The 11054-nt window shown below is 48.3% G+C and overlaps 5 protein-coding genes across 5 annotated transcripts; 2 read left to right on the top strand and 3 right to left on the bottom strand.

Moving 5' to 3' along the window:
* Positions 1 to 177: 177 nt before the first annotated feature.
* RhiXN_06297 (actin-related protein 2/3 complex subunit 4) lies at positions 178 to 878 on the bottom strand (the record flags this gene model as incomplete). Its single annotated transcript, XM_043326113.1, has 4 exons — positions 178 to 307; positions 357 to 436; positions 496 to 822; positions 876 to 878. 4 exons carry the CDS (start codon positions 876 to 878, stop codon positions 178 to 180), a joined length of 540 nt encoding a protein of 179 aa, XP_043181545.1.
* Positions 879 to 2146: 1268 nt separating this feature from the next.
* RhiXN_06296 (peptide transporter PTR2) lies at positions 2147 to 4743 on the top strand (the record flags this gene model as incomplete). Its single annotated transcript, XM_043326112.1, has 13 exons — positions 2147 to 2153; positions 2222 to 2564; positions 2623 to 2791; positions 2847 to 3149; positions 3208 to 3288; positions 3340 to 3630; positions 3682 to 3743; positions 3799 to 3812; positions 3872 to 4001; positions 4054 to 4275; positions 4326 to 4482; positions 4537 to 4560; positions 4618 to 4743. 13 exons carry the CDS (start codon positions 2147 to 2149, stop codon positions 4741 to 4743), a joined length of 1929 nt encoding a protein of 642 aa, XP_043181544.1.
* A 271-nt stretch (positions 4744 to 5014) lies between these two features.
* On the bottom strand, positions 5015 to 7161 carry RhiXN_06295 (aromatic-L-amino-acid decarboxylase; the record flags this gene model as incomplete). Its single annotated transcript, XM_043326111.1, has 12 exons — positions 5015 to 5455; positions 5518 to 5554; positions 5633 to 5699; positions 5774 to 5885; positions 5932 to 6071; positions 6126 to 6188; positions 6248 to 6281; positions 6341 to 6511; positions 6562 to 6794; positions 6848 to 6945; positions 6997 to 7089; positions 7148 to 7161. The coding sequence occupies 12 exons, from the start codon at positions 7159 to 7161 to the stop codon at positions 5015 to 5017; spliced, it is 1503 nt and encodes a 500-aa protein (XP_043181543.1).
* A 420-nt stretch (positions 7162 to 7581) lies between these two features.
* RhiXN_06294 (uncharacterized protein) lies at positions 7582 to 8220 on the top strand (the record flags this gene model as incomplete). The annotated part of the gene is made up of 1 exon (XM_043326110.1): positions 7582 to 8220. One exon carries the CDS (start codon positions 7582 to 7584, stop codon positions 8218 to 8220), a length of 639 nt encoding a protein of 212 aa, XP_043181542.1.
* A 161-nt stretch (positions 8221 to 8381) lies between these two features.
* RhiXN_06293 (NAT, N-acetyltransferase, of N-acetylglutamate synthase) lies at positions 8382 to 10384 on the bottom strand (the record flags this gene model as incomplete). Its single annotated transcript, XM_043326109.1, has 3 exons — positions 8382 to 10133; positions 10188 to 10250; positions 10304 to 10384. The coding sequence occupies 3 exons, from the start codon at positions 10382 to 10384 to the stop codon at positions 8382 to 8384; spliced, it is 1896 nt and encodes a 631-aa protein (XP_043181541.1).
* Positions 10385 to 11054: the final 670 nt, after the last annotated feature.

The raw sequence follows: 11054 nt of genomic DNA, 5'->3' as shown, positions 1-11054 counted from the left end.
CCGTCGGGCGAGACTTGATTAGATTAATATACATCATTGGACTATTCTCACGCTGCGTAGATTGGTTACGTATTAATACTCCCGGGCCAATCGAGTTTAAGTGTGTTTCTATTGCAACTTTTACAAGGTCCATCGTGAATGTCATAGTAACTAGAATCTAACCAAACTACAAGGGCGTTAAATTGGATCTGTTGTGATAGAAATGAACGGGCTTACAGCGGTCAGGTAAGACTCGGCAACAATACGTGCCCTCGCGTTGAGAGAAAGCTTCATTTCCGATATCTCCTTATCGACGTCTTCCATGAACCTAGCACCAAAATATAGCATAAATCGCGTTGAATGCCCAGGGCACTCACTGGATGATGAAATCGACGAGTTTGTGCTTGAGCATGGTTTCGGAATGGAAGTTGGTAATCAAGAAAGAGATATCATATCCCTACATGATGGATTTCGCGTCAGTGTACGCGTCCAAATATTATATTGTGACATACACACCTGAATAGGCTTCCTCCTAAGAATGACAAAGTTCTCGGCGCGCATCATCATAAACCTAGTAAACTTGTGGCAGAGGATCTGTTCAATATCGTCTGCCTGTTTGATCCGAATGCTCATGCGAATCGAGTTGACCGAGGGCTCGATGAGGACCTGTTCCGTCTTGGAACGTGAAATGACAAGAGGCGTGAGGAGCACTTCGAGCGAGCTGCCGACTTCGACTTCGGGCTTGTTGTGTCGCTCGACCACCTGGGACGAGAAATTCTCGAGCGTCATTGCTGCCGTCAGCGTAGAGCGGACGGCCGCGAGATATGGCCTTAGAGCATGAGACTGTATCAAGACTTGATTAATGAGTTTCTGGGGGAGAGTGAGTATGTGCTCACCATGGTGGAGGGCGTGTCACGTGAAGCACGAGTGCACCCGCGTTTAGATAAATCAGTTTGGTCATGGACAACAAGGACAAGCAATTAATTGCTTTTTACATCATCTGGCTTGAATTAAGTATTGGGAGGGTTCTCTATATGCCACAGATTAACGGTCATTCAGAGAGTGCACATGGGAGGAGTATCTCTGAAGCCTGCCTTAGTTCGTAGATTGTTCATTGAGATCGTGATGGGCAACTATTCATTTTGAATTTATCTTCAGTATGGTATTTCATCTTCACACTGTTTCATATTTACTTTCTTGATAGGGCACTAGGGGCGTTTACACCACAGGGACAATGCTTTCACGAAAAGGCATTACTATTTGCCAATCGTATATGCACACACCCTGTCTTTCTTCCTCCTTCATCCGTGCTGCCGCTTCTATTGCCATTTACTTCGTCATAGTCAACTCAAACTCACGCCAAGCCTTGTTTCCATCTCACTCCATCCTCTGTCTGTGACTTCGATCTTATTTATGGGCAGCGCTACTGTTATCAACAATACAGGAGGTAGTATTATTAGCTGATATCGCCCCCTGGCCTTGAAAAGGATACCTTGGCTGACTGGAGACGGCGTTATCATGATCATATCCGTCGTGATAGCCCAATCAATGACAGCTGCCTGATAATCGTGTGAAAAGGTTTGGCTTAACGAGAGGATACAGCGAGGCTTTTATCCAATTCTTCGACCTCGCATTTGCTCGTGAATGGGAGTGTAGCCATGGGCGACAAGTTTCTTGACCCAATCGTCAGTTTTACGTCCGGTATATGGTTTTACCCGGTTTGGCGCTTCCGATGAGCGATGGTGTGCTCAGGCTCGCAGGACTGCTTGGCGGACTATGTTTAGCACCATCGCGTATTTGAACTTCAATTGACGCAAGGATTCGGCTGCCGACTAGACGGAAGCAGTCTCCAGTATCCCAAAACTTTGGGCCTAAAACCGACCTGTGGGGTGGACGTTGCCGGGAGAATCCACTTGCATTCCAATTACTTCATACATTTCTCGCGACCCAGGACTCCAATACTTTTTGCTCCTCCTAGTAGTTGAGATGCATGTCATCTATGTGCGCATAATCGAAAAGCGGGCCCGGCTCGCTAGAGGTTCCTGTCAAACCGAAGCCGGGGGGTGCATGTGCTCATCTATGCGCCATCCGATAATGACCAGGATAAAAATAAGTCAACCGCGTATATCTTGCCTTCCCCTCCCTCTCACGTTCGCTGAGTACCATCATGGCAGGTGAGTGAGCCGGTACATCCAGCAATAGTTGAACACTAACTTGCATTCCATGCGCTACGCTCGAGTAGATATTCGTGATCCGGCAGTCGACATTGTCGCTATGGAGGCCGAAATGGCTCAGAAACGAGACGCTGTCGACCCGACCCACAAACATCCTATTCACCAGGCTATTCCTCCCAGCTCTCCAGGGACTTCGCTTGACGAGAAGAAAAATGCTCTTACTCGCGTGTCTAGCGCTGATATGTATCAGCCCGAGGACGCAGATGATATTATTATTCCAACAGAAGAGGAAAAGCGGACACTTCGTCGTGTAGCTGGGCACATCCCTATCTCTGCATGGCTAGTTGTCATTGTTGAATTCGCCGAGCGATTCTCTTACTATGGGACAACCGGCCCCTTCGTGAACTATATGTGGGTATATCTCCAATTAGCTCGATTCAACTATTAATAGCTTTATCTTTACTTCTAGACAAAGGCCTTTGCCTATTGGAGGTAACGGTGCCGGTGCACCTGCTAAGGGCAGCGGCGGAATCCCTGGTGCACTCGGAAAGGGACAGCAAGCATCAACTGGTCTTACCACCTATAACAATTTCTTCTCCTATTGTACACCAATCCTCGGCGCAATTATTGCTGATGCTGTAAGTGTTTAAAATGATAGCTAGGGCCAACCTAACGTCGCATATACCTCCATAGTATTGGGGGAAGTTCAAAACCATCAATGTCTTTGTTCTTTGGGGTGGAATTGGCCATATAATCCTTACAGCGACTGCTATCCCTTCCGTGCTGCAACACTCACCAACGGGTGCGTTTGCCGGGTTTATTATCAGTATCACCATTATCGCGTTTGCAACCGGGGCCATCAAGTCCAATGTATCGCCCCTTGTTGCTGAACAAATTCCGGATTCGCGCGAAACCGTGAAAACGTTGCCTAGTGGTGAAAAGGTCATAGTAGACCCAAATCTTACTATCCAACGCGTCTTTATGTATTTCTATTTGGTGCGTTGTAATATTTCTAGTTTTCTGACGATGTCTGCTGAGAGTAGATGGGGTTTAGATGATAAACATAGGCTCGTTATCTTCCATTGCTACTACGGAAGTGGAGTTGCACATCGGATTCTGGCTTTCCTACCTAATTGTGAGCAAATATTCGGCTCGCTTGTTATTGTTACTAACGGTTTCACAAAAGCCCACAATTATGTATCTTGCAGTCCCTGCGGTTCTATTTATGGGGCGAAATTTATACATCAAGTATCCTCCTAGAGGATCTATTCATCTGGAGGCGTTCCAGGTTCTGAGACGGGTTTACAAAGACGTTTGGAGCTGGAATCCTGTAGAAACGGTACGCCGTATGCGTGATCCCGCTAAATGGGACAAAGCACGCCCAAGTCAACTTGGCCTCGTTAATATGGTGGGAGAGAATGGCGAGCCACTTTCGAGTGAAGAAAAGAAACGGATGGGTCTACCTACCTGGGATGATGTATGTTGAATGGTGCGCAGAGCTGAAAGAGAACTTATGGAAACCTTTTAGACCTTTGTCGACGAAATGAGGCGAACAATGAATGCCATCAAGGTTTTTATTTTCTTCCCGCTGTAAGTATTTTATACCTTATCACTGAAGAGATGGTTTGACTTGAGACGTTTATAGATACTGGGTTCCATGTATGCACACAAATCAGAATTGTATGCAACAGAAAAGCTGACGCAAATACTTGCTTTAGACAACCAGATGTCAAACAACATTGTCTCCCAAGCTGGGACCATGAGCACCCACGGTGTTCCTAATGATTTGTTACAGAACATTGATCCCATTGCTATCATTATCATCATTCCTCTAATGGATCGTATTGTGTAAGCTGCATCCTTCATCATACTGGAAGGCTTTTTTTAACCGCCGCCTCAGGTATCCTGGTCTTCGGAGGATGGGATGGGTTGTACGTCCTATTCAGCGTATCACGTTTGGCTTCATCTTGGCCGCCCTATCGATGGTGTACACAGCTGTACTCCAAAATGCGATCTATCGTACGAATCCGTGCGGGAGATTTGTTAGTAATTGCGACACCCCCAGCAGTCTAAACGTTTGGCTGCAGACACCTGCCTATGTCTTAATTGCAGCTTCCGAAATGTAAGTACCCTTCATGCTCAAAAAGTCAGCTTGCTCAATAGGTTATACAGATTTGCTAGTATAACTGGATTGGAGTACGCATTTACAAAGGCCCCTCTCCGAATGAAAAGTCTAGTGATGGCGGCGTTCCTGTTTACGACTGCAATTTCGAATGCCATATCAGAGGCACTGGTGCCAGTCAGTGAGGATCCCTATCTTGTTTGGAACGTAAGTTCTTTCTTTACCAATTTCAGACAAAGATTGAGGCTGGATTTGAAATAGTATGCTGGGTGCGGTATTGCTGCTGTAAGTTCGCTTGTCTCTAATTGCGAGCATATCTAACGTATTGCATGGATATCGTAGTTTATCGCAGGAATTGCGTTTTGGGTTTGCTTCCATCATCTCGACTGGGAAGAGGAGTCCCAAAATGAGATTGGGAGAGAAGACAGAACTTCTGAAAGAGTAGAAAAGACTGACGTTGAGCAATGAAATGTATGATACATCGTGTATAATCTTGTGTGTAAATATGAAAAAATGGGCTAAGAGATTCAGTAATACCTCATCATTGGTTGTTGGCTTTTTACTCAAAACAGTGGTTTCACGGTCTCTTAGAGACTGTCACACTGAAACCATAGCACATGATGGTATTCAATTTATTCTAAATGGGTTCTATACAATCATAAGACCTCAGGCAATGTTTCCACACATTGCTCAGATCAATCGAAGGGCTCTACCCTTAGTCATCAACTCCTGAAAAATATCAATCCCTCCACTCTCTCAATGTTTCTTGGGCTTCCTCGACCAATAGATCAAAAGCTTCTCGGATATGCTTTTCCTCCGTTCTTGCAGTTCCAATCGCCATTCGAATGCAGAAAGTACCAGCAAGATCCGTTTGCGTGAGGAGGATAGTCTTTCTGGCCGATATACGCGCATAAAATGCCCGATTGAGCGCATTGGATTTAGTCTGAGACGATTGCCTTAGACGAGCTTCTGTAGTGGTTGTATCGGGCGAAGCGCCTGCAGTAAGTTCCTTTTCTTGACTCAGGCCTGAACCTTCAATTGGGGTTGCAGCGGCGGGTGTTGGCAGCGCGGTGGGTGTCCGAAGCCGGAATACGACCAGTGCGAAGGAGCGAGGGGTAACTATCTCAAATAGAGAGCTTTGCTCTACGAGCGACTCGAATATTTTTGCTAGTTCCACACCCTAGTATTAGGCGAGCCTTAATCAGCCTCCCGTAGACATAAAGTGTAGAGTATTGCACCTACCTTTCGGATGTGCGCCTGGAATCCTTCAACACCGAAGCTAGTCGGGAACAAGTCTGGGTTAGAGAATGGAATATACATATGAAAATCCTTCATACAATACCTTCGAAGCACAAACCAAACCTTGAGGGACCTAAATCGCCGACCAAGCGCAAGATGCCAATTACGGTAATCGATCACAGCACCTAAGCATCAAGTCGAAATGCAACGGACGGGTCAGAAACAACATTGAAAAGAAACATACTTCTGGGAGACCTACCTGCGTCAGCCTGTTTAGTTCGAAGGAACTCGGGTGTAACGTCCAAAGCATCGGTCAGGAGTGTCCGGTCCCGGACCCAAAGAGTCGAGCAGTCAAAGTTAACCAGTCCCCACTAGCTTGATTTAGTATCCCTCTTACTACTCATAGTGGCAAACTACCTTGTGGAAGTTGGTGCAGAACGAGTGAGCGTACGCATTAATGGCACCCAAGTAAGAGATCTCTCGGAACTCGGGACAAGCCAATGCAACTCCAGCCCACGCAGCATCAATATGAAGCCAGATATCTGGATATTTGGTCACTGAAAATTTGGTCGTCAACGATGCGACAATGTTCTCGAAGAAATACCGCATACATGCTTGCCCAACTTCCTCGATGTTGTCGATAGCACCGGAAGAAGTTGTACCCACGGTTGCAACTACGATTACGAGAGTTTAAGATAGGCCGTTATAGGTTGAACTGAAAATAACAACTCACTGACAATAAATGGGTGCATGCCAGCCTTCTTATCCTCTTCAATCGCATTAACAAGCGAGTCCCCCTCAGAGCATAGTTATCTTCTGCATAAACCTCGATAGCACGAAACTGGAGTCCGAGTATGAGTGCGGCTTTAGCCCCCAGTGAGTGTGTTTGGGACGTTCCGTAGATAACAAGTTTGTCGAGAGGTACATCGGGGTGGGCTTTAGTATAGCGAGCCCGAGCTGCTACAGCGGCAGTCAAAGCCGAGTCTGACGCTGTAGTCTACGAAACATATAAGCTTCAAATCAATTTTCCAATACTTGATTGCGTACCAGAAGCACACCACCACCCGACTTTGAGTCAACGTAAAACGTGGGATCCAGTCCAAAGAGTTTGGCCGCCCAGTCCATGACTAACATCTCTAATTCTGTGCATGCGGGACTGCAGGCCCAGTTGAACCCAGGGTTAGTGATGCTACCCGCAAGGATATCAGCGAGTACGGATTCAAAAGTGTTTGCGACCGGAAAGTAAGCAAAGAAGGATGGGTGCTGCCAGTGAGTTATCCCTGAAATAAAGCTCAAAAACATAAATAAGTCCCGGAGAGAGCGATGGACTCACCAGGCATGATATATTCTTGGAAATCCTTGGCGATCACATCAAAAGATTCGCCTTTTGTGGGTGCCTCCTCTGTAACGAAGAATCCAATGAGCGGATTTCTTCAATATTAGTTCAAGCATACTCAACTGGGCAATAATTTCCCTAAATACCCAGGCTCAACCTGCGCAACGACTGGCAAGTCCTCCAGGGATTTCTGATAGTCACAGATAGCATCCACAGCAGCATAAGCCGCACGTCGGAATCTAAGAATTTGCCCCAATAATCTACACAATTATTTTCAAAGCAATGGTATAAACTTACTCTTCCACATTCATATCTAATCACTCTCGTCAAAGATCTAATGACCGAGCTGGGGCGGCGATCAAACGAGATGATTTACTTCAGAGTCCCACAGTTAACACGTGACTCGGTACCGGTTGAATCTCGGCCGTACTTGGTCAGCATCGCGCTCGCCGCCATTGCGCAAGTGATCGACATGGATGATGCTTCCCTTAAGCATGCGCGCGAACCGCTTTTTAGCGCTCCGTCCATGCAAACGGCGGGTAATTGTGATTTCACTACACTGAATCACAAACGGATATTTCCCAGCGCGCAAGGTATAAAAGCCTAGCTATCCAGCTCAATACAACCTCACCATCCCAACTAAATCAATACATACATATATATATATACCAAACGGTATGCATCTGAGCACAGCAACACTCGTCACTCTACTCATCTCCGCTTCTCAAGTCATGTCCACCACTCTCCAAGGACTAAACGTGACACCTGGCTCCCCGTCCTCCATCTCTTCCAATTCCACACACTCGACCATCACGGTCCAGGCTCTACCGGGAACAGACCTCTGGCGTAAACCGCCATCGACCGTCTCGACTAATGCGCCAGCGTACGTAGTCTACCGCCCGCTCCGTACATTCAAGCGCGCGCGCGTCACGGTTGGTGCCGACTGGACGCGACTATACGACCAAGGCGGTTTGGTATTTTATATCAATTCCCTAGGGTTAGAGGGGGAAAAGTACGAGTCGTGGGTGAAGACCGGGATCGAGCAGTTTGATGGAAAGCCAAACGTCGGGACTGTTGCTACCCCTGGGGAAGGATATTCCGATTGGAGTTTGGTCGCTACTGGGGGGAGGAATGCGACCATCGAGGTTGAACCCGAGCAGGGCGGACCGTCGTTATATGTGTACTTGGTCGAAGGAGAGAAGAGGACGCTGATTAGGGAGGTTACATGGGTGTTTCAGGAGAAGCATGACCAATTACTCGGTGTTGGGGTGTATGCGGCCCGACCGACCAAGGTTCAAGGCGAGGAGGCTGGAAAGGGCGATGCCCTGTCTGTGAACTTCGAGGGGCTGGAGATCGAATGGACGGAATGATTGAGTCGATCAGTTTGGATTATGTAGTATAAAGTACATGGGTATGAATTGTACAAACAAGACAGGAGATCCAACAAATGCGAATGCGAAAGAAAAAGGAAAACAAGAAAACATGATCTATAGATAACTTTCGATTCAGTTTGGTTCTATGTTGCTTCTTGTTATGATGCTTTCCAGCTGGATGGAATGGCGCTAACGATATCTGCCCATCTGGACAACCTGCCCTTTTCCTCGTTGAGGACATAGGGCAATCCAGGAACACGACGACGCCCAATTCCCTCTTCTTCAGCCCGTTCTCGCGCCTGGTCCTCGAGCTTCCTGATTCGAACCTCGGCATCGGACCAGAAGAGGACCCATTTACCACCGTCGATCCGCAAGTGACCGCTCGCTCGTTCGTAGTACCACTTGTTGACTGGGTTATCGGCCCTACTGCGCCAGACAAGATCTCGACCTTCACCCTCGCCTTGTTTGCCACCCTCGTTCGGATTCATCGCGTGGTCAGATCCAAGCCCAAACGATTCATCGTGCAATGCAACGAATAGGAAATCGACGGTACCGTCCCCTTGGTGAGCAGGCAAAACAGCAAACTTGTCAAGGTACGAGATCGAACTGCCTTCGGGGCCTTCATGAGTGACAACCGCAGCGCCGGCGTAGTCTCCAGCAACAATAACGAAATCGAGGCGCTGTTCCAGACGAGCGTAAAAGGCTTCTTGGTCGAGCGTTTTCCCAAAGGATTGTTCCATCAGGTAGGTGAGCTTGTCTCGATCGATGTCCTCCACGTTACGGAGGACTCGCATGCCCAGGCCATGTCGAATAAGGGTGGGCGTATCACGGGTGAGGCGACGGCTTCCGGTTAGGAGGGCTGCCGGAGGGAGACTCGAGCTTTGCGCCGGTCGGTTGGTGAGTAGATTCGCGATTAAGCTTCGAGGGGACCGGTGCGAAACGACGACCGCACTCGAACTAGGGGGCATGTGTGACAAACACGTGCGCGCGAGGCGAAGGTTGGAAAGAGCAGTAGGGGTCATAGCGTCCCAGGCCGAATGCCGATACGTTTCACGAATATAATCATATTCTGCCTGAACGTTGACGAGCAAATGAGGAAGCCCGTCGCGCGCATAAGATGGGATACCGCCTTCACGATTAATAATCATAAGTCGCATCGGAGTGAGGTCGAGATCATCACCGAGTTTAGATTCTTCGGCCGATTCGGCTTTCTCTGCGTCGATTTTTGCAACTTCGGCCATTCCGCGTGTAAGTCCAGCAATGACGTCGTTCGCCTCGACGCGTACCATGCGCAAAAATGAATCGCGAGCCAAAGGAGAGAGAACAGGGATCTCGCCAGAGCGCAGAGCAGAACGAAGTTGAACCAAGTCTTCAGGCATGGTATGTGTCTCGATGACATCCTCCGCAACAACATCTTGCTCGCCTGGATGAGGTCCGAGACGAACAACGGCCTCGGTAAGAGGTCGGGCACGAGCACCTTGAGCTTCGAGCGCCTCGACGACCCTACGTGTTTCTTGAAGAATACGCGCCCTCTCGTCGGGTTCACCGCGTACCCAATCGTCGAGCTCGACAACGATGACACTGGTCAATCCAAGCTTTTCGAGATAGACCATACCACGTGCAACGCTTTCCAGTTGTCGATCAGTAAACGGACCCTGGAACTTGACGAGAGCGGTATGGCGTTGAACCGGATTTAGGATGGATGCGATAACCGGCAATGTATTTGGCAACGGTGGTATCGGGGCGGCCGTCGTCGAGACGGGAACCGGCAATGGAGGAAGGGTTAGGTCAAGTAGCTTGGATGGGGGTATTGGTTGCTGGGGCTTGGTGGGCCTGGGGCCAAACGACTTGAGGTATGCCTTGGCATCACGCTGAGAAGGAACAGACTGCAAGACTGAAAGAATAAAGTCCTGTAAATTGGAATAAATATTAGTGAGAGCAGGTGAACCTCGATAGGAACGCACGTTCGCCCCTGGGTTTGCACCGTCGTCGTCCGGCAACTGACTGCGGCCCACACCATGTACGCTCTGAAACGAAATGATGATCAGCACAAGCACATCACACCCTTTGTCCAACTCACCGCGAGCCCACAGCCAGGAACACGCGAGAGTGTCGAGCCAGTCTTAGAGCGCAGCGTCGCAGAAATCCTCTGAGAAATCATTTCGAGCTGCAAAAGACGACCACTAGTGAGTCTAGTACGTTTTATAGGCCAAAGAGTCGTCCAATCGTGTGCGAGTCGTCAAAGAAGCTCGCGTCCGAATCGCCTTGCGTGATTTTGCTAGAGAACGGAAGGGGAGAGAGTTTCGCGGTTGCACAGCGAAAAGTGAGCGGCGGTTGTATTTATGTCTATCATGTGGGCGCCCATCTTGGGTTTTCTCAAATGAGTCAAGTTGCCATAAGCGCACCGCATCATCCCATCTTATCTGATAATCTAATCTTCCTCTCGCATAAAATTTCTAGATCTTGTGCCCTGTCGCTACGGGAATCGCACCAAATATGTACTTTAACCAGATGTAATATGCATACATGGGTTTTCCGGATTAAATCGACACGTTGGCAAGGCAGATTTGGCGCTTCGATGCTAAATTAGGCACTATAAATCGCGTAAATGGCGCCTGAGCACGTTCGTCACTTCTATAGTTTGAACTCAACTTGAGAGCACAAAACGCCAGCCTGTCCTTTTCACCCAGAAATCGATACCTGCCCATTCCACTCTCGAGCCTCGATGTCCCTAGATAGTCCATGCGGATACGTGAGAGAAACCGGACCCCTGGTCCGAGGCGTCAATTCAGAGTTCCAACAACAAACGCTCTTGGTGTGCTCTGATCGCA

This window comes from Rhizoctonia solani, chromosome 7, assembly GCF_016906535.1.
Source record: "Rhizoctonia solani chromosome 7, complete sequence".
NCBI lineage: Eukaryota > Fungi > Basidiomycota > Agaricomycetes > Cantharellales > Ceratobasidiaceae > Rhizoctonia > Rhizoctonia solani.
Note: the sequence above shows the minus strand (reverse complement) of the source record. Positions and strands in the feature narration are given on the sequence as shown.